The sequence below is a fragment of the Tasmannia lanceolata genome, unplaced genomic scaffold (assembly GCF_043159265.1).
Source record: "Tasmannia lanceolata isolate RefF3 unplaced genomic scaffold, GAP_Taslan_0.1 ptg000002l, whole genome shotgun sequence".
Classification (NCBI taxonomy): Eukaryota; Viridiplantae; Streptophyta; class Magnoliopsida; order Canellales; family Winteraceae; genus Tasmannia; species Tasmannia lanceolata.
The window spans coordinates 2,751,840-2,774,401 of record NW_027518679.1 but is presented as its reverse complement, the minus strand read 5'-3'; the positions used below and the strand labels follow the sequence as shown (position 1 = coordinate 2,774,401).

General features: G+C 44.3%; 1 protein-coding gene and 1 long non-coding RNA gene across 3 annotated transcripts in view; both read left to right on the top strand.

Moving 5' to 3' along the window:
- LOC143874112 (dynein light chain 1, cytoplasmic-like) overlaps positions 1–11,149 on the top strand; it is a 63,807-nt gene extending 52,658 nt beyond the window's left edge. The window contains exon 4 of one of the 2 annotated variants that reach the window (XR_013249255.1): positions 10,678–10,698. Coding sequence is in view for 1 of the 2 variants with exons in the window: in XM_077376885.1 (XP_077233000.1) it covers positions 10,678–10,760 (83 nt within the window). In the remaining variant the exon portion in view is untranslated. Of the gene's footprint in view, positions 1–10,677 lie in introns of both variants that reach the window. The other variant, XM_077376885.1, reaches the window with a different exon arrangement.
- Positions 11,150–14,135: 2,986 nt separating this feature from the next.
- Positions 14,136–18,531, top strand: LOC143874009 (uncharacterized). The gene is made up of 2 exons (XR_013248750.1): positions 14,136–14,207; positions 15,527–18,531. It is a non-coding gene; the product is annotated as an uncharacterized LOC143874009 (long non-coding RNA).
- Positions 18,532–22,562: the final 4,031 nt, after the last annotated feature.

The window sequence follows — 22,562 nt, the reverse complement described above, 5'->3', positions numbered from 1 at the left end:
CTGAATCTAAATTCCTAATAATGCATATTTATTTGGTGTCAATGAACATGGACTAACAGATAAGCAACAATTCACATTTAACAACAAAAATGCATATGATTGTGTTAGGCCCGAAATTAGTTAACAGATATGACAGCGACGTAAGAGCCGAGCTGGGGGGCTCGAGTGAGGTGAAACGGAGGGTAGAGTCCTGATTAACTGTGTCCTGCACAGAAGCAAACGAGGTCAGAATGGCCGACCCGGAGTGTACTCCGGACAGACCCTTCGACACTCAAGTCAATAACAGCCGGAGTGAAGGGGTGGTTTTTAGAGTAGTGGGTAAGAATTTAATCTCCCGATTTATGAGCTTTGGAAGCCTTTTTATAAGGAAAGTTTGGGGTAGGTGGGGAGTTAATGCCCCCAAAGCAGGTGTCGACCAGCTATAGGTTCAGGTTCACCTACCCCGAGGGAATTACCAAACTACCCCTGCTGACGTGGGTTCTGCAGTGGGCCCTCCTCTAGCCATGTGTTGGAAGCTAACAGGCTGCTGCTTTTTCGCACCCCATCAGTTGCCCCCCAGTTCTCGAAGTTATTATGGTGACTTGGGGAAATGTGGTAGAGTACGTTTCCGATTGGAAGTGGTCAGGCTTGGCCTGTGGCATTCCTGAATATGAAGCAGTCCGGAAATTGGAGCAGTCCGAAAATTTGAGCAGTCCGGATTCTGGGGCAGTCCGGAATCTGGGGTAGTCCGGAAATTGGAGCAGTCCGAATTCTGGGGGCAGTCCGGAAATGGAGGCAGTCCGGAATCTGGGGCAGTCCGGAAATTGGAGCAGCCCGGATTTTGGAGCAGTCCGGATTCTGGGGGCTGTCCGGAATCTGCAGTCCGAAAATTGGAGCAGTCCGGAATCTGGGGCAGTCCGAAAATTGGAGCAGTCCGGATTCTGGGGGCAATCCGGATTTTGGAGCAGTCCGGATCTTTGTCAGTCCGCCTTGGGCCGGACTGCTTTTTGTCGTTTTGCGGAACGCGACATATCCAGTCCGGCTTGGGCCGGATTGCTTTTTGTCGTTTTGCGGAACGCGTCATATCCAGTCCGGCTTGGGCCAGACTGCCTTTTGTCGTTTAGCCACCCAGTCCAGCTTGGGCCGGACTGCTTTTTGTCGTTTTGCGGAACGCGTCATATCCAGTCCGGCTTGGGCCAGACTACTTTTTGTCGTTTAGCCACCCAGTCTAGCTTGGGCCGGACTGCTTTTTGTCGTTTTGCAGAACGCGTCATATCCAGTCCGACTTGGGCCGGGCTGCTTTTTGTCGTTTAGCCACCCAGTCCGGCTTGGGCCAGACTGTTTTTTGTCGTTTTGCGGAACGCGTCATATCCAGTCCGGCTTGGGCTGAGCTGCTTTTTGTCGTTTTGCGGAACGCGTCATATCCAGTCCGGCTTGGGCTAGACTGCTTTTTGTCGTCTTGCGGAACGCGTCATATCCAGTCCGGCTTGTGCCGGACTGCTTTTTGTCGTTTAGCCACCCAGTCCGGCTTCGGCCGGACTGCTTTTTGTCGTTTTGCGGAACGCGTCATATCCAGACCGGCTTGGGCCGGACTGCTTTTTGTCGTTTAGCCACCCAGTCCGGCTTCGGCCGGACTGCTTTTTGTCGTTTTGCGGAACGCGTCATATCCAGACCGGCTTGGGCCGGACTGCTTTTTGTCGTTTAGCCACCCAAGCCGGACTGGATATGACGCGTTCCGCAAAACGACAAAAAGCAGTCCGGCCCAAGCTGGACTGGGTGGCTAAACGACAAAAAGCAGTCTGGCCCAAGCCGGACTGGATATGACGCGTTCCGCAAAACGACAAAAAGCAGTCCGGCCCAAGCCGGACTGGATATGTTGCGTTCCGCAAAACGACAAAAAGCAGTCCGGCCCAAGGCGGACTGCTCCAAAATCCGGATTGCCCCCAGAATCCGGACTGCTCCAATTTCCGGACTGCCCCAGATTCCGGACTGCTCCAATTTTCGGACTGCAGATTCCGGACAGCCCCCAGAATCCGGACTGCTCCAAAATCCGGGCTGCTCCAATTTCCGGACTGCCCCAGATTCCGGACTGCCTCCATTTCCGGACTGCCCCCAGAATTCGGACTGCTCCAATTTCCGGACTACCCCAGATTCCGGACTGCCCCAGAATCCGGACTGCTCAAATTTTCGGACTGCTCCAATTTCCGGACTGCTTCATATTCAGGAATGCCACAGGCCAAGTCCGAAAATTTGAGCAGTCCGGATTCTGGGGCAGTCCGGAATCTGGGGTAGTCCGGAAATTGGAGCAGTCCGAATTCTGGGGGCAGTCCGGAATCTGGGGCAGTCCGGAAATTGGAGCAGCCCGGATTTTGGAGCAGTCCGGATTCTGGGGGCTGTCCGGAATCTGCAGTCCGAAAATTGGAGCAGTCCGGAATCTGGGGCAGTCCGGAAATTGGAGCAGTCCGGATTCTGGGGGCAATCCGGATTTTGGAGCAGTCCGGATCTTTGTCAGTCCGCCTTGGGCCGGACTGCTTTTTGTCGTTTTGCGGAACGCGACATATCCAGTCCAGCTTGGGCCGGACTGCTTTTTGTCGTTTTGCGGAACGCGTCATATCCAGTCCGGCTTGGGCCAGACTGCTTTTTGTCGTTTAGCCACCCAGTCCAGCTTGGGCCGGACTGCTTTTTGTCGTTTTGCGGAACGCGTCATATCCAGTCCGGCTTGGGCCAGACTGCTTTTTGTCGTTTAGCCACCCAGTCTAGCTTGGGCCGGACTGCTTTTTGTCGTTTTGCAGAACGCGTCATATCCAGTCCGACTTGGGCCGGGCTGCTTTTTGTCGTTTAGCCACCCAGTCCGGCTTGGGCCAGACTGTTTTTTGTCGTTTTGCGGAACGCGTCATATCCAGTCCGGCTTGGGCTGAGCTGCTTTTTGTCGTTTTGCGGAACGCGTCATATCCAGTCCGGCTTGGGCTAGACTGCTTTTTGTCGTCTTGCGGAACGCGTCATATCCAGTCCGGCTTGTGCCGGACTGCTATTTGTCGTTTAGCCACCCAGTCCGGCTTCGGCCGGACTGCTTTTTGTCGTTTTGCGGAACGCGTCATATCCAGACCGGCTTGGGCCGGACTGCTTTTTGTCGTTTAGCCACCCAGTCCGGCTTGCGCCGGACTGCTTTTTGTCGTTTTGCGGAACGCGTTATATCCAGTCCGGCTTGGGCCGGACTGCTTTTCTCCGCACGAGCACTTGTATGACTCCCCTTGGTTTTTTAGAGGTACGCGCGTATCTTCGCTTACGCTCTTGTCTCGAAGTTTGTGCCCGCCATTAATAAAAGACACGTGGCACCACTCGGGCGTTGTCGAGACGTGTGCCCTTCATTTAATTCACACCGCCTCCGAGAAATCTATATAAGAGTGGGTTTTACCTTCTCATTTTCACTTTTTTACTTCTCCTCCTTCTCCCCCTCTTTTTCTCTCTGTCGGTTCGGCGAAGCCCAGTTCGGATCGTGTAGTTTTTGTGAACGGCGGTGGATTCAGGAGCATTCAGTGTGATCCGGTAATTTTTCTTGAGCGCGTCTCATTCATTTCTTTTCCTGCTTTCATGTCTAGTAGCTCTAGTTCTGAGTCCGGTTCGGGGGAGTCGTCTTCTAGTAGTTCAGGGTCTAGATCGTTGATTAGGACCGAGGATAGGCCTACCTGGTCACCGGCCCCGAAAATGGTGAGTGTGACTGTTATAGGTAGTGATGAGGAGGTGGAGGACGAGGCAATATTGGACTTGAACACCGCTCTGCTTCTGACGGATAGCCACGTCCCACAAGGAGGAAGTGTTGGTAGTGACGCCGGCGAGGCGTCCACAACGTTTCACCCGGGCCGGGCCGTTGAGGTCGTGGCACGGGCCCGTATGGATGCCAATACAACATACAGGCTCTCAATGAGGAGAACTACCTGGACGAATCCGCCATGGCAGTGATTAGGGATAAGTATTGCATCCCATCCAGGTTTGGACTGAGGGAGGCGATGGAGGGAGATAGAGCCTGTAATGAAAGCTCCGATATTTGCATATATGACGAGTCACTGAGGGCCGGACTCAGATTTCCTCTGCACCCCTTCTTCGCTTCGGTGCTTCAGCATTACAGGCTGGCCCCGGCCCAGGTGGCGCCGAACTCATGGAGGCTGCTGACGGGGTTTGTATACCTCATTCAGGGCCGGATTAGCCAGCGTCCGGAGATAAAAATGATCACTGGCATTCCCTCCTCCATACACTTGTGGAGGAACAGGTTCTTTTATGTCGAGGACGCGGAGTCCAGCGAGCCTTGGCCGGTCCATTTGAAATGGGGAACCCCGGATACAGTCGCGATGAGTTGCAAGCCGTTCCTTGAGAGTGTAGATGCGAGAACCCTCGCTCTACTTCGGGAGGTGCTGGACCCGGGCCTTAGTACTGCGACCCGGGCACGTACGTAGATAGCCTCCTTTAAAATTTGTCTCTCCTTTTTCTTGTCTCTGACTGGTTTTGTTTTCGTCTATCTTTCAGAGATGCAGCAGCAGTCGTTAGTCGATAAGATGGGGAAGGGGGCCTTCGGGACGGTCCGTCAGGGTCAGAAAAGGAAGGCCCCGGTGGTGGCGAGTCCGGCTCCAACCCAGGACGCGCCACTCCCGCCCAAGGCCAAGAGTTCGGTGAAACTGGTGAGTTCATCCGGCCGGGGTGCAGGGTCCTCGAGGACCGTGGCGACATCCGCTGGCACCCTCCCGCCCCCGGCGAGGTCCGGAGATAACGTTTTTCGGCCAAATTGGGCCGTCCAAAAGACTAATACTGGCCTTGGAGAGAGCCGGGTGGCTGTAGAGATTCAAAGTAAATGTATTCTTGACAAAGACAAGCAACAGGTTCTCCACGAGCCGCCAGCTACGGCCGAAGAGGCCGTATTTTCTTCTCTTTATCAGGTAAGATGGCTGACGAGTGTGCTCATTCTTTGTTCGCCTTCTACTTCGTTTGCTTGTGTTAACACTTGCTCATCTATATTTTATAGATCGGAGTATACTTCAATGATCTTCGGGGGAAGAGTAAGAAATTCTTCGATGCTATAACCAAGTATGAGGAGGAGAATGGGAAGCTGAAAAAGGAGGCGAAGGAGCTGAAGAAGTCCGTCGAAAAATCTGCCGACGAGATCAAGCGGCTGAGAGAGGATTTTGCCGCTCAGCTGGCTGCGCAGAAGGAGGAGGTGACGGAAGCAGCATTGTTTGAGGATCCGTCCACGTGCACTTCCCAAAGTGATTCGGCGATTGAAGGATCATGCTCAACTGGTGGCAGGGGGATGGTTCCTGCTCTGGCTCCATCTTCTGCTGGTTCTCCGGCTGTAATAGCACCTTTCGCTGCTGGGGCTTGGGCGATTTCAGGTTCGGTGATCTGCTGGGGGATGGAGCATTCAGCTACGAAATCTGCCAACACTTGAGCCTTGATCGCGGGCCTGGGCATGTACCGGATGTCAAATTCACTCAGTTCCACGGCCCATTTAACCAGTCGTCCCGAAGTATTTGGCTTATGGAGGACTTGTCTAAGCGGCTGGTCAATTAGGACCTTTATCGTGTGAGCTTGAAAATATGGTCTCAACTTCCTGGCCGCCATTACCAGCGCGTAAGCCAATTTCTCGACCCGCTGGTACCTTATTTCACCGTCGTGCAAGGCTTTGCTAACGTAGTAGACCGGTTTTTGTTGGCTGCGCTCTTCACGAACTAGGACCGCAACCAGAGCCAGGGGGCTTATAGATAGATACAAGATTAGCTCCTCACCGGGCTCCGGTTTTGTCAATAGCGGTGGAGGACAAATATCGCTTCAGCTCCTCGAAGGAGGTTTGGCACTCCTCTGTCCAGGGCGAGGTTTTGAGTCCTTTGACTGCGTTGAAAAAAGGGAGACACCTCTCTGCAGATTTTGAGACGAAGCGCCCCAGCGCGGTTATCATCCCTGTCAGTCGCTGCACTTCTCTGATGGTTTTCAGCGGAGCGAGCTCCACCACGGCCTTGATTTTTTCTGGATTGGCCTCTATCCCTCTCTGGCTGACCATAAACCCCAGAAACTTTCCCGAGTTGACCCCAAAAGTGCACTTGGTGGGATTGAGCTTCATCTTATTGTCTCTCAGGACTTGAAACGTTTCTTCTAGATCGGAGACATGATCTTGCGAGCTTAGGCTTTTGACCAGCATGTCGTCGACATATACTTCCATGTTGCGGCCAATCTGATTCCGGAAGAGTTTGTTTACAAGCCTCTGATACGTGGCCCCAGCATTTTTCAGGCCAAAGGGCATGACACGGTAGCAGTAGGTCCCCTGGTCCGTTACAAAGGAGGTCTTCGGGATATCTGACTCATACATTCTGATCTGGTTATGTCCATAGAAGGCGTCCATGAAGCTGAGTAATTCGTGGCCTGCGGTGGCGTCAATGAGTTGATCGATTTTTGGGAGCGGGTAGCTGTCCTTGGGACAGGCTTTATTCAAATCCGTGAAGTCGACGCAGGTTCTCCATTTCCCATTGGCCTTTTTCACCAAGACTACGTTTGCCAGCCAGTCCGGGTATTGGATTTCTCGGATGAAGTCAGCTCTTAGGAGTCTCTCCACCTCTTCTCTTATCGCCATCCGCCTTTCGAGGGCGAAATGTCTCTTCTTCTGCTTCACCGGCCTGCAGGTCGGGTCGACACCTAGTCTGTGCGAACTGACCTCCGGGTTGATGCCGGGCATGTCCGTGGGGGCCCATGCAAAGACATCCGCGTTGTCCTGGAGGAACTGGGTGAGGCTGTGCCGGGCGCCGTCGTCAAGAGAGGAGCCGATCTGGACTACCTTTTCATCATCGCTCTCTCACAGGGGGACGGAGACAAGGTCTTCGGCGGGCTGAGTTCCCTGAGCTTCGTCCCTCAGGTCTAGTAGCTCGATTGGCAACGACTCCGTCGCATTTCTGCCCTTAAGCGCCATTGCATAACATTCCCTAGATTGCGGTTGGTCTCCTCGAACTTTCCCACGCCATTGGGCGTTATGAACTTCATCTTCTGGTGATAAGCAGACGCGACGGCGCGGATCAGGTTCTGGCCAGGCCGTCCTAAAATAGCGTTATAGACCGAGGTGGCCCTCACTACTAGGAAGTTGACCATTGCGAATGCTTGGCAGAGCGGCTCTCCGACGAGGACAGGAAGCTCGATTTGTCCCTCAACCTTGACTACTTCTCCTGAAAAGCCGAAGAGATCTGAGTTCGCCGGCTTTAAGCGGTCGTCACCTATCATCATTCTTTCGAAGGCGTAATAGTATAGAATGTCGGCTGAGCTCCCGTTGTCTACCAGGATTTTCTTCAACTCCCAGTTTGCGACGAGCATAGTCAGGACTAGGGCGTCGTCATGTGGTAATATCAGGCCGTCGAGGTCCGCGTCCGAGAAGGAGATCTCATTCTCCGTCTTTGCTTTCTTACTGCATGCGTGCACGGCATTGACTCGGCGTGCATATGTTTTCCGAGCAGCGGAGGAGGTGCCTCCAGCCGCCGGACCGCCCATGATTGTGCCAATGACTCCTCTTGGTTGGGAGCAGTGTGCTTCTGGCGGTGGACTGGGCGGCGATGGAGATTGTCTTCGGACTGGGGGCGGTTGAGACCGCCGAGGGCTTCGGCCCTGGGGGCCCTTCTCCTTGGGGTCACTTCCGCGGGTGTCACTCCGGACATATTTTTTTCAGGTAGCCCCTGCTGATTAACTGCTCGATCTCCTCCTTCAGCTGTCGGCAATTGTCTGTATCGTGTCCGTGGTCCCTGTGGAGCCGGCAGTACTTCGACTTGTCTCTCCTGTTTCCCTTGGAGATCATTGGAGTTGGCCATTTTATGAACTCTTCTCCGCTGATGGCCGCCAGGATATGCCTTCGGGAGGTGTTGAGAGGGGTGAAGTTTTCCTCCCTCCTTTGTGGGGATTTGTCCCTTCTGACAACCTTATCGTCCCTGCGCTGCTTAGCATGGTGCCTATCTTGGTTCTTGTCATCAGAGGTTCTCCTCCGACTCGAATCCAGAGCTGCCAGTGTCTCTTCTACAGATATGTACTCCTCTGCCCCGGCCATTAGGTCTGCTAGGGAGTGAGGATTCCGGCAGGCCACTGCTCGGCGGAAATCATTTGATCTAGCACCCGCGAGAAGCGCGTTCGTAGCGGCCGAGGGGTCTAAATCTAGCACTTGGAGTGCCTCCCTGTTGAAGCGGCTGACGAAGGCTTTGAGAGGTTCATTATCCTCCTGCCGCAAGGTCATCAGGGATGCTGTTGTTTTCCTTGGCCTGCGGCTGCTCATGAAGTGGCGGACCAGGTCTTCCCCGAAGTCATCGAAGTTGTTGATGGAGTTCGGTCGGATCCTTGAGTACCAATCCCTAGCTGCACCTGTCAGGGTCGTCGGGAATGCTCTACAGAGGAAACCGTCTGACGCACCGTGGAGGAGCATCAATGTCCGGAACGTCTCCAAGTGGTCCACGGGGTCAGTGGTCCCATCATACTGCGGGATAGCTGGCATTTTAAACCCCCTGGGTGCCGGGGCGCCCATCACATCGTCGGTGAACGGCGTTCTGCTCGAGAACGCCCTAGACACAGGCCGGCTTTGATCCTTAGCCAGCTCTTCGATTCTGTGACTCATCTCTTCTATCCTTCGCATCATCGGGTCATCTTTATGTTTTGGTGACCTGTTTCTCCCCACGGATTGGCTTGCTGCGGAGCCGGAGTGGCTCTCCGGACTCCGACGACGGGACCCTGATTTTGCCTGTGGCGCGCGCTCTTCGTGAGCTCGGCGCCTTGGCGCAGAGCGAGACCTAGACCTCCGACGGCGGTGCGGCTCTGTCTGCGCATGCCTGGCTATGGGGTAACGGACTTGTCCGGGGGAATGGTGAGTCTGGTCCTCACTACGGCGCGACGACTCTCCCCTGTGGATTTCTGGCCTTTCTAGGACAGGTTGTGGAACTTCCGGAGGAGATTGGGGGGGGGGGGGGGGGGGGGGCCTGGAGCAGCTGTTGGTACTGACCAACGAGGGCGGTCATCTGTTGAAAGAGAGCTTGGACTTGCTCCGGAGTGGGCATGGAGTTAAGGTTTACGGAGCGAGGCTGGTTCTGTTCAGCCGTGGCGGAAGCTGCCACTATCAGCGAGGCGAGTCGCTCACTTCGAGTCCTGCCGGGTAGCACGGCTCGGGTGGTCCGTGCGGTTGGCACCCGCACACTCTTGCGTCCTGCCATTTTTGTGAAGTGGTTGGAACAACCTTTAGTTCAGAGGTCCCACGGATGGCGCCAATCTGTTAGGCCCGAAATTGGTTAACAGATATGACAGTGACGTAAGAGCCGAGCTGGGGGGCTCGAGTGAGGTGAAACGGAGGGTAGAGTCCTGATTAACTGTGCCCTGCACAGAAGCAAACGAGGTCAGAATGGCCGACCCGGAGTGTACTCCGGACAGACCCTTCGACACTCAAGTCAATAACAGCCGGAGTGAAGGGGTGGATTTTAGAGTAGTGGGTAAGAATTCAATCTCCCGATTTATGAGCTTTGGAAGCCTTTTTATAAGGAAAGTTTGGGGTAGGTGGGGAGTTAATGCCCCCAAAGCAGGTGTCGACCAGCTATAGGTTCAGGTTCACCTACCCGAGGGAATTACCAAACTACCCCTGCTGACGTGGGTTCTGCAGTGGGCCCTCCTCTAGCCACGTGTTGGAAGCTAACAGGCTGCTGCTTTTTCGCACCCCATCAGATTGCATGTTAGTAATATCCAATGTTTGGCTTGATTTTTTGGGCTATTTGAGCTCCAGAGCAAGGCTGATTAACTGGAAGCTTTGGAACAGTTAAATGTGTTTCCCACTAATTCCTATTTGATGGACTTGTCTCTACCCTAGATTTCCTTGTAAGATCAGCATCTTGACCCACTTTGAGGGTAGGGTTTGTCCGCCTTTGCGAACAATGACACTCTTTCTCTGGAACAAGTTTCTTCATTGGTTTAAAAAAAAAAAAGACTTGTTTTTAATCTAGACCCTGGAGCATTATCTCTTAGAGTAACAACTAGAGAGAAGTCAACTACACATGTCTGAGGGACTCCGTTTACTCTGTCTCCCTTTTGATGCGAATCTGTAAGATCCTTTTTGATATGAGTATCTTTCTTCGTAAAATAATTGTAGGAAATAACTAAGAGCACCTTTGCATACCACCATCATCTGTCCTCATTTGAGAAAAAGATAATTTTCAGTAAATATAATTTGCCTGTCTCGAATATGAGTATCTTATAATTTCCATGGGGGTGAGGTTTCTAAGCTAGCGCAGCTTGAGCAGGCCACTATAAACCATCTTCATACAATCATCCTAACCACTTGATCTGTAGAAGCTCATTTTCTAGCCGTCTATTCTAAAACTCCACAAATCAACAGATACCATGATCCTATGGTGATCCTATGGACATGATTTCTTAAGGACACCATACCTATGTTGGGTCTTACAGATGGCGTATATAGAGGGCTGCTCAGGCTGCGCGATACCTCATATACCTTTTCCTGAATTTGCATTGCCATTTTTTGATAGTTACGCCAAGAGCGATTATTTTTTTTTCGCCACCTATAGGATTTTGCGCCCCCTTTTAACGTGATTTGACGCAACAATTCACGCTAAAAAGGGGCGCATAATCGTACAGGGGCGAAAAAATCATCTGCCTTACGCAAATTAACCTTGTCTTTTCTTTTTTAATCGGCAGCGGAGAGCTTTTTGGGGATTGTAAGAGCTTTTGACAGCTGGTTAAATTATAAAAGGTCATGTGGGGCCTACTTCACGGGATGATTGAAACCATTCATTCGAACGGCCACGATGTAAATAGGTTGTAACCCATAAATCATCTCCATAGGATGATGGCATCCTCATAGAATGAAGATAGACATTCCAACAAGCGTTTGAATGAGTACTCTCTCGATCATCTCTACCTGTTACCACGATGTAAATAGGTTGTAACCCATAAATCATCTCCATAGGATGATGGCATCTTCATAGAATGAAGATAGACATTCCAACAAGCGTTTGAATGAGTACTCTCTCGATCATCTCTACCTGTTACCATGATACCATGTTGATATATGCTATGAGTCACCATTGATCGGGTGGGCCATAGATATCGGCCATAACTTTTTGATCGAACATTTGTACTAATGATTTTCGGTAAATGGTGGGAAAATTAATGCATAAAGGCCTACATTTAACAATAAATATTGGGTTTTTGTTAACGAGTGCACCGGGGGCAATCGTTAAGGTGCATTGGAAATGTAAATATACACATTGTTTGAGAAAAAAGACTCAAAAGCCATGTAAAACTCTTAATCGCTTTGTAAATTATTGTAGATTTACATTTTCTAACAAAACCCTTAAATAATTGCACATTTACCTCATAGTGCGACCTACGTTTGATTGATTTGAGCCGTCCATTTGATACATCTCACTTCAGATCTACCGCACAAAAATTACACGAATCGAGTAATCTTAACATGTTTTTATTCACGAAATGTAAACCGTTCAGGGTCAGGATTGGATTGTCAACATGATTTTTTTTTTTTTGTCTCGTAGAAAATCTTAAGCAAGGGCATCAACTGAGAGTGGGACCCACTATCCTATCGAGGAAGGGTGCTAAAGTATGAAACGTAGGCATTTATTACAATGTAGTATAGAACGCGAACACCTTTTATCTTATCGTTGAAACACGCACAATTCTTCAAAAATGGGTGGAAAAAAATACCCCAATGCCCTTCCTGATATAATCAAAGCCGAGATAAGCTCCTCATTTTTGGGGGAAGGCGGTACTTGGAATGATTCTCTTTGCAGGCACCCTTTTCACTGTTAAATTACAGTATTCCACTAATTTCTGGATATTTTCATTAATGAGTAAATGATGCTTAAATAAGCATTCACAGATAAACATAGATAGAGATAGGGATAAGATTTAATATGATTAGGAGGATATCATCCTAATCCAATCAAGCTTCCTAATCTAACCCAACTACCTAGTCTACCATCATGCAATCCATATGTCAGATCCAAATATCTTAACATTCACTAAAAAAACCTGTTATCCTTTAATTTGTTTGAACATATGTTTGAAACCAAAAAAACCTTAGGTTTGTTTTAATCTTCGCTGTCAACAATAAGCAGACGGGTGGATCCTTGACACGTGGACAAATTTTGATTGAACGGTGACGTCTTTCTTTAATGCTGAATTTGGTTTTGTTTGAATATGTGTTTGAACCCAGAGAACCTCGGATTCAATTAAATATTGGCTGTCACCCATAAGCAGAGACCATTGTATCCTTGACAAGTAGACATATTTTAATGTACTAGAGATATTCCGGTAGCGTACTCGAGATTCCAACGGCATACTCAGTATGTTTGAACATGTGTTTGAACCCAGAAATTTTGGCACCGTACTCAATATTCCGACGGCGTATTTGATATGTTTGAAACCAAAAATTCTTGCAGCATTCTTGATATTCTTATGGCGTACTCTATATTCCGGCGGCGTACTTGATATGTTTAAACATGTGTTTGAACCCATAAATTTTGGCAGCGTATTCGAGATTCCAAGGGCGTACCCGATGGCTTGACTCGAAGGACTTAATACACAAACTGAATACCGGCAACGTTCTAGACAATCTTTAAAATTCACGTGCACTTTATGGGAAACAACGTTTATACGAGCGATATCCCTTTTATTTGATGTGTTATAGAGATAAGTATGGAGAGAAAGCGAGGATTACTTATGCAATTCCGTCATCATTCCATGCATTAAATGCAGGTCCATTTTCTCATTAAGAAATACTAAAATAATGAAAATGGGGCTTCAAATAGAATGATTGAAGTGTCTTGCACGAAATACACTTTGATTATGTCAGGAAGGGCATTGGGGTCCTTTTTCCACTTGTTTTTTTAAGAATCGTCCGTGTTTCATGGATAAGATGAAAGGTGCGTGCATTTCCGTACTATGTTGCAATAAATGCCCCAGTTCTATACTCTTCTCGGGCTCAAATCCGCTAAAGGCAGAAAATAAAACTTGAAAAGTCAAATCAATGGTCATAAATAATGACATGGTAATCAAGTTGGGTAAAGTGAAATGATCAAATAGCAGGGCTTTAAATGGAAAATATTTCGGTTTTTTTTTTCTTTTTTTGGGGCTCCGTAGTAGCACTCTTTCCGAAAAATCTCTCAAGGCAATTAAAATGCAAAAGACAAGGTGAGTTGGTGCTTATTATGAAAAATGGTAGTGCAATCATCAGCACCATTTAAACAATAACGGCATTTTTGTAATTTAGACGAAAACCGGGAACATTCGGTTGCGCACTTTGTGTGAAACCCTAATTTTGGGCTATAAAAAACCCGATGGCTTGACTCAAAGGAGTTAATACACAAACTGAATACCGGCAAGGTTCTAGACAATCTTTAAAATTCACATGCACTTTATGTGAAATAACGTTTATACGAGCAATATCCCCATTATTTGATGTGTATAGAGATAAGTATGGAGAGAAAAGCGTGGATTACTTGTGCAATTCCGTCAGCGTTCCATGCATTAATGGGCAACGAGAAGTGCATTAAATGCAGCTCTATTTTCTCATTAAGAAATACTAAAATAATGAAAATGGGGCTGCAAATAGAATGATTGAGGTGTCTTATCTTGCACCAAATACGGGCACTGGGGTCCGTTTTCCACTTGTTTTTTAAAGAATCGTCCGTTTTTCATTGATAAGATGAAAGGTGAGTGCGTTTCAGTACTATGTTGCAATAAATGCCCGCGTTCCGTACTTTTCTCGGGCTCAAATCCGCTGAAGGCAATAAATACACCTTGAAAAGTCAAATCAATGGTCATAAATAATGACATGGTAACCAAGTTGGGCAAAGTGAACTGAACAAATAGCATGCTCTTTTGGGCTTTAAATTGCAAATATTTTGGTTTTTTTTTTTTTTTTGGGCTCCATAGCAGCAGCCTCTCCGAAAAATCTCTAAGGCAATTAAAATGCAAAAGACAAGATGAGTTGGTGCTATTATGAAAAATGGTAGTGCAATCATCAGCCCCGTTTAAACAATAATGGCATTTTCGTAATTTAGACGAGAACCGGGAACATTCTGTTTCGCACTTTGTGTGAAACCCTAATTTTGGGCTATAACCCCCCCCCCCAAATCGTCTGCCTCAAAAATAAAAAACCCTCCCAATCCATCTCTATCGTTCGTCTACTCTCGCTTTTCTCATAGGTTCGAAAATTCTCTGTTTCTCTACATTTTTTTCAAAAAGCATCTCTCTTTCTCTTCTTGCCCTTTTTTTTTTTTTTTTTCGTGTGTGTTTTGTTTGGTATCTAAAAAGAAAACTAATATGTTTAGATCTGAACTGTGATCCTTGTAATTTTCCTTGTAATTTGCTATCCTTTTAAGTGATTTGATTAGTATCGATCTATATCTGATGCTGAAAACAAACGGATCTGCTTAGATCTCTGCTTAGATCTGAACTATCTTTCAATCGAATAGTTTATTTGTCATCCTTGTATATTTTTACCTTTTTTATGTGATTTGTTTGGATCTGAAAACCTATTATATCATCCCAGAATTGTTTTTTTTAACCATCCTTGTATATTCTTACTATTATTAAGTGATTTGTTTAGTATCTAGATCTGAGGTGTTTTACTGCTGAAAAAAACGGATTTGTTTAGAGGCCTTTCACTGCTGAAAACAAACAGATCTGTTTAGATCTGTACTATCTTCCAAGTGATTTACCTATAATATCATCCAAGATCTATCATTTTTATATATTTTTTTTGACATGATAGCTGACCCCAACTAGTTTGGGACAAAGGCTTAGTTGAGTTGAGTATAGATGGTTATTACCAACAAGGTTAGATGAGTGTAGCGGAGATGTGAATGCTTAGATGGATGTGCAGCCACACATCCGTAAAAAGGTGGGGGTGGCACCAATTTAGGAGAAGATGATAGAGCACCGCTTAAGATTGTTTGGGCATATCCAACGTAGGCCTTTGGATGCTCCAGTGAGAAGAAGTGAGGGCTAGGAACATAATAGAGAACATAACTGTGGATAGGAGAGAATGGAAGAAAATGATCCATGTAGACGAACCCAACTAGTGTCAGGATTAGACTTTAGTTAATTTGATCCAGGTAGATCCTTTCACCTTCTTCATGAAAATTTCTAAAGGATTCATTAGACAACCCCAACTAGTTTGGGAAAAAGGCTTAGTTGAGTTTAGTTTAGTTGTATAGCTGGTTATTATCTCCAAAAAATATCTTTGTTATTTGCTATATTCCTTTTCTTCAGCTGGAGGCAATCTTGTGTTAATCACTACTAATGCATTAGGGTTTAATTGTAGATCTCTTGATGCATGCCTTTGTATAGTCTATTGATCTAGTTATTTAATCTGCTTTTGCAACAAGTTATTACTGTTTAATTTGTTTCTTGGGGTTTAATTGGAAATTTACTTCTTAATTTCTTCATACTACAAGACAACAGATCTCAACAACAGCTATCTTCATACTAGAAGCTGAAAATCACTATCTTCTTATTGCAGGAAAAGAGGCATCAATGGGAGAGTGAAGAGGTCCAATAGGAGTATCTGAGGTGTACGGAAAGGGTGAAGAGCTCTTTGAAGTTAGTGGAGATGGGTGGCTAGGAAAAATTCTCTTTTAAATATATTTATAGCGAAAAAATTAATTAAGTATATTATAATATTGCACGGTTGCACCTACTGATCAGACTCTTTGAAATCAAATTAAACTAAGACACATGTTTTACAAAGAAAAAGATCATTCTGCCCTTCTTCTTGATGCATTGAAAATTATTTTGTTACTTTATTTGAAGACTTATACGATATTCTCTTATTTATCTAACATTTTATTTACTCAACATATCTCCATGTCGGTCCCTCTCTCTCTCTCTCACCTTCTTTCTTCTGTCTCATTTTCTCTATTTTTTCAGAAAATAAATATTCTAATTTACTTCTATTTCACATCATAGTGGGGTATTTTGCTCAAATTACAGTCAAGTTATTGTATTTTTATTTTTAATGGTGGCTGTAATTTAGTAGTTTTTTTTTCTTTTAAAAAAGAATCAATAAGTAATTGGGCTTGAATTATCTTCCATGAGTTTTTAATTGACAAACGTTGAAACGATATGCTTAAAGTAAAAAAAAAAAAAACTTTGAGACCTTACAATGACCTTATTTCATTTAACTTTCTTATTTTATTTAACAAAAATACCATTATGTTTGTGTAAATAAGTAAAGCTCAATGTGGTTAACCAAAAATGGCTTACGATCTTTGGAACTTTTGGTAATTTTTATTGAAACCTGTGTCTAGTATTCCAATATTTTTAAGAATTTCATTTAAAAACTCATCTATTTAGTATAATTTAAGAGAAGTGATATATCCGGTCCTTTTCATTGTTGGGACACCCGAAATCTGTGTACGGGGAAATTTGGACCGTTGAACACTTCCCCCATGACGTCAGTCTGGTCCTCTGCCAGTCATAGATACACTAGATTGGTGTGTCCCAAGCATAGTTACCAGGGTCGGAAATGAATTCGTGAAACGAAACATGAAACGGAAACGGGAAACGCATGAAAGAAAATACTGGGGAAACGAGAAACAATAGAAATTCGTATGAGAAACGTCTTAGGAAATGATGTGTTTTTTCCAAAATGATTTTCGTAAGTTCCACACATTTTTCATATGCACTTTCTACGAGTGTTGCATACGTTTTTCATGCGTTTACACATTATTCACATAAGTTTTCCATATGCTTCCCATGTGTTTCATAAACATTTCTCCAATTTTGTATCATATTTTGGAAACATTTTCGAAACGTGTTTCCCTCATTTTAGGGGAAACGAGTTTCCCAACCGCGAGAAACGCATTTTATGGGTAACGGGTTTCCCACCCACCCAAGGAGTTTCCGGCAACTATGGTCTCAAGTAATGGAAAGGGACGGATATATCACTTCCCTAATTTAAATCCTATTACTTATAAAAAATTTAACAAGTCTAATCTATACATAATTACTTGTAAATAAAAAAAATTCAAAAGTAGGAATAGATATGATAAAATCTCAAAAAAATGCAGCTGCAAGTACCATTAAAAAAAGGAAAATGAAAAAGTTCCAAGAATTAGTTATGAGATAACCAAATTACCTAAATATGGTCTGAAGTTCAATCAAATGACAGCATTTTTTTCATTTACAAATAAGTCATGTTTAAAAAAAAAAAAGGTTTGAGAGAGAGAGAGAGAGAGAGAGAGAGAGAGAGAGAGAGAGAGAGAGAGAGAGACCAGTGTATTTTCCATTGCATTCGTAAAGGTAGAATTTTCAAATTGAGTCTCATCGGTACTTTTAGAATTATTTTATACTTAATTGGTAGATATTTTCCTATTTCACCTGGTCCATTGATTTCACGGAGTTCCTCCCCTTCACTTCATTCCTTTAGAGCAGGGGGGAGGCGGGGATATGGTTAGTTGGGTTTCCTCTATTTATAAGTTTGCTTGTTTTAGGGCAGTGATAAATCGACCCCCCAAAATGATAAATCGACTCCCCATGTGTCTATCTCTCTCTAACCCCAGATGAGAGAGAAAGACACATGGGGAGTCGATTTATCATATTTGGGAGTCGATTTATCACTCCCCTTGTTTTATTAATCTTTGTTTGTTTTCATTTGTAGATCAGTTGCCTATCTCGATGAGGAAATGGAAAGTTGAGGACGAAAATCTAGCTATGAATCAACCAAATAGAGGTGATTTCGTAAATGGACGAAAATCTAGCCCCATATGCTATTTTTTTCTTTGTTGGCCAGAACTTCTATTTCATTCACAGAAAGGCCAAGTTTTGAATTAAATCTGCAATGGGTGTTTCATGGTTAGATTATTTATACCTTTCTGCATTTCAAAAAATAAAATATTTCTTCCTTCCTGTCGATGTCATTGAATGCTTGTAGAGTCCATGGCCAGATACCAAGCTTGTCCTACCTCTCTTCTTTCTTATTGCTTGAACCAACTTATATATATATATGTATACATAGGAAACGAAAAGTGCTGAATGGATATTGCAGAAATTGTTTCTACATATTTTGTGTTGCTCCACTTTGTAGTGTGTGAAAAGTTGGTAAATTGACTTTTGGGCAGAAAATGCCTGAAAATGCAGTGGAGGTAAACCCACCTTATGAAGCCACAATTGTATTCTTGTCAGCAAGATTGCACCCTCTTGTTTCTCTGGAAATCTGTTCTTCTCATACCCTCCCGAGTGATTTTATTGTTTTTGGCTACTGATATTGGCACTAACATGATTTAATATTTGCGGCTTGTCCTTTGTTTTTTAATTGGCTTCTGAGAGCTTTTGGGGAGATGTATTAACCTTTGACAACTGGTTAAACAATAAAAGACCATGTGTTAGTGCAGTTATCAGAACATGATAATACTAGTATGAATAGCCTGACTTTTCTTCATTGAATTGATTTCTATGCTGCCATACAAGCACTCAATGTGTATTTTCAAAACATGGTAATTCGAATATCAGTAAGCCTTGCAATCTCTCCACTTTTTTTTTAGTTTTTAGTTTTTCAATTTAATATTGGTCTAATTACCGAAGGATTGGGATTGTTCTATGGAGAAAATTTGTGGCATGGTCTATCTGTAACCAACAAATTAGCAGGCGAGAAAGTAGAAGACAAATGAGTGCAGAGAACTGTCTTATGTTATATGATGATAAGCTCGTACTATTAGTATTACCTTACCTCTCTTAAACAAACCCTTGTTGGTGAAATGATGGTAATCTCATTGTAATCTTGTAGTGTTAAAGCAAATGATGTTTTGTATTGAGTGACTGAGTGACATGGTGAGTGCATTAACAATTTGATTGGCACTAGGTATTGCTCATTGAACAGACTTTCAAAGTTCCCACTTTTATTTAGTCCCACCTTTGTTAGTTCCAAAACATTTTTTCCAGAATTTAAGGCAGGTCCCACCTTTGTTTGATCTGAACTTGCTTTGATTTACTATATACTAAAAATTACATCAGCTGAATTTGAAATCCTGATAATGCATATTTTGTGTCAATGAACATTGACTGTCAAACCGTAACTGATAAGCAACAATTCACATTTGACAACAAAAATGCATATGATTGCATGTTAGTAATATCCAATGTTTGGCTTGAATTTTTTGGGCTATTTGAGGTCCAAAGCAAGGCCGATTAACTGGAAGCTTTGCAACAGTAAAATGTGTTTCCCACTAATTCCTATTTGATGGACTTGTCTCTATCCTAGATTTCCTTTTAAGATCAGCCTCTTGACCCACTTTGAGGGTAGGGTTTGTCCTCCTTTGCGAGCAAAGGCACTCTTACTCTTTCTCTGGAACAAGTTTCTTCATTGGTTTCAAAAAAATACTTGTTTTTATATCAAATAGATAACTCACTCTTTCACTTCTTCTGAAACCCCTAAGGCCCAATCCAAGCTAATCTAGACCCATACCAAAACAACTAGAGAGAAGTCAACTACATATATCTGAGGGAACTGGGAAGTGATATATTTGCCCTTGCCACGTGTTGACTGTCCCATGTAAAGAGAAGGGGTGATCATTTCCCATATCTAAACAAATTTTCTTAGGCCATACCTCATGTTTTTGTATTTGGATTTGGATTTGGATTTGAGTTTTGGATGCAAAAATACGTCAATCATGCTCATGCTCATGCTCATTTTGTATGAGAGAGAGAGGAGGTAATTGCAACAAATATTGATTTCCAAAGCATAGGAAGTAGGCTGAATCTGATGTGTCAATGATCTTGCCGACCAATTGGCTAAATCCTAGGTCCTCTCTCCCTTTTGATGCGAATCTGTGAGATACTTTTTCTCCGAACATGAATATCTCTCTTCATTAAAAAAAATTTGTAGGAAATACTAAGAGCACCTTTGCATACCACCATCGTCTGTCCTCATTTGAGAAAAAGATAATTTAAAGTTAATATAATTTGCAGAGGATCAGCTCATTTGAGAACAAAGATAATTTTAATTAAATATAATTTGCCTGTCTCAAATATGAATATCTTATAATTTGCATTGCCATTTTTTTATAATCACTCAAAGGGCAAATTTTTTTTTTCACACCCCCCCCCCCCCTCCAGGTAGGATTATGCGCCCCCAAATCACGTTAAAATGGGGGCTCATAATCCTACAGGGGCGAAAAAATCATCTCCCTTATGCAAATTAACCTTGTCTTTTATTTTTTAATTAGCCACAGAGAGCTTTTTGGGGATTGTTAGAGCTTTATCATCTCCTTTTAATTGGCTTTTTGGGGATTGTAAGAGCTTTATCATCTCCCGGTGCTCCGTTTGGATGCCAGAACTGTTTTGGTTCTTGGGACTTTTGTGGAATTTCCACAGGAAACCCACGTTTGGTTGCTAGTTATATAGTGGGCCAAAAAAGAATCCCACAAACCAAAATAACCCCGCACGAAACCCAAAGCTGGAAAAAAAAAATCTCAGGAACCAAAATAATCCCGCACGAAATCCGAGGAACCAAAATAACCAAAAGAATAACTTTTTTCTTCCCAACAGTTCAAGCAACCAAACATGGGATTTTTATTTTACCGGGATTTTTTTTTTCCCACCATAGTCCGGTCAACCAAACATGGGATTTTTATTTTACTAGGATACTTCTAGGGAATTTTTTTTCCCCACCAATCTCCCAGGAAATTTTTTGTTCCACAAAAGTCCCAAGAACCAAAATAATTCTGGCATCCAAACGGAGCACTAGGCAAATTAACCTTGTCTTTTCTTTTTTACTCCGCAGCGGAGAGCTTTTTGGGGATCGTAAGAGCTTTTGACAGCTAGTTAAATTATAGAGGAATGCTAGATTCACAGGAGCCCTTGTAAAAAAGGGGTACAAGGGCTCCTATTGGTCGATTTCCATCTATGATGGCACAGAAAATTACAATCATTACTGTCAAAAGCCAAAATCGACCAATGGGAGAGCGCTTGTCCCCTTTTTTTGCAAGGGCTCCTGTGAGTTTAGCATTCCTCTTATAATTTAACCAGCTGTCAAAAGCTCTTACAATCCCCAAAAAGCTATCTGCTGCCGATTAAAAAAGAAAAGACAAGGTTAATTTGCATAAGGCCCTGTAGGATTATGTGCCCCCTGTTAACGTGATTTGGGGGGTATAATCCTACAGGGGGGCGAAAAGACTTTGTATCATTATCAAAACACGGTAATGCAAATATCAGTAGCCTTACTCATCAAAAAAGGGAAAACTACTAGAAACCCATGGATAAAAACGTCTCTACAAGAAAGGGGGTCGCATAATCCTTAGGGGGGCGAAAAGACTTTGTATCATTATCAAAACACGGTAATGCAATTATCAGCAGCCTTACTCATCGAAAAAGGGGAAACCACTAGAAACCCGGGCAGTGATAAATCGACTCCCTATGTGTCTCTCTCCTCTGGGTTAGAGAGACAAAAAGAAGAGAGATAGACACATGGAGTCGATTTAAGATATATGAGAGTCGATTGATCACTCTCCTGGATAAAAACGTCTATCCAAGAATCGCCTCAAAATTTCCTTTTATCCATTTGACCCCTTAGTTCTAGATAACTTGGAAATCCCTAAAATCGACCAAAAAAAACTTAGAAATCCCTAAAATCTCTCACTTCACCAATAAAGGCAAGCCTAAATATCTCTCTTATGAAGGCAACATCTCTCTTGTAAGGTTTTATATGGTGTATGCCTAGGGTTGCAACTTGGGTCAGGTAAAACCCGACCCACATCGACCCGACCCGAAAATAACATGGGCCGGGTTTAGAAATCATGGGTCTTGGGTAGGGTCGAGTTTGAAATTAGAAAACCCGACTCAATCTTGGATAGGGGCGGGTTTAAAGGAAAAAAACCTGAAACCCGAAACCCGACCTGACCCGACTCTTATGGGTGTACTCTGACTTTCTTAAATATCTCTTGAATAACATTGGGAATTCTTTTCCAAAATATTGTTACAATTAATTTCATTGAGGTGATCATGTCTGTTATGTAAAAATATAGTGTCCTCCTTAAATTTATACACATGATGACATAAATTTAGAGATTTTGGGTGTGAAGATTTGATTTTTTTTTCTACAATCTTTAAAATTAGTTACTATCCTACGCTAAAAAATGAAAACCCGCCCGACCCGAGTTGCACCCCTATAGTCCATTATTTGTCAAAAAGTATTGTACGTGCCACACTGTGGGATGATGCGAACCGTCCATTTGTTGGGCACACAGTAGTAGGATCCAACCATCCATTTGATGGGCACACAGTAGTAGGATCCAACCATCCATTTGATGGGCAACAATGTAAATAGGATGTGGCCCAAAAATCTTTTCCATAAGATAATTCCAACACTCTGATCTATAGAGGAACTGCATATTATGGAAACTGCTATAGATCTAATGGTTGGGATCATCCTTTGGAAGTAATTTTTGGGCCACAATCTATTTAAGATGTGGCTCATCAAATGGATGGTTGGGATCATACAACGGTGTGCCCATCAAATAGATGGTTGGATCATACTATGGTGTACCATCAAATTGACGCAT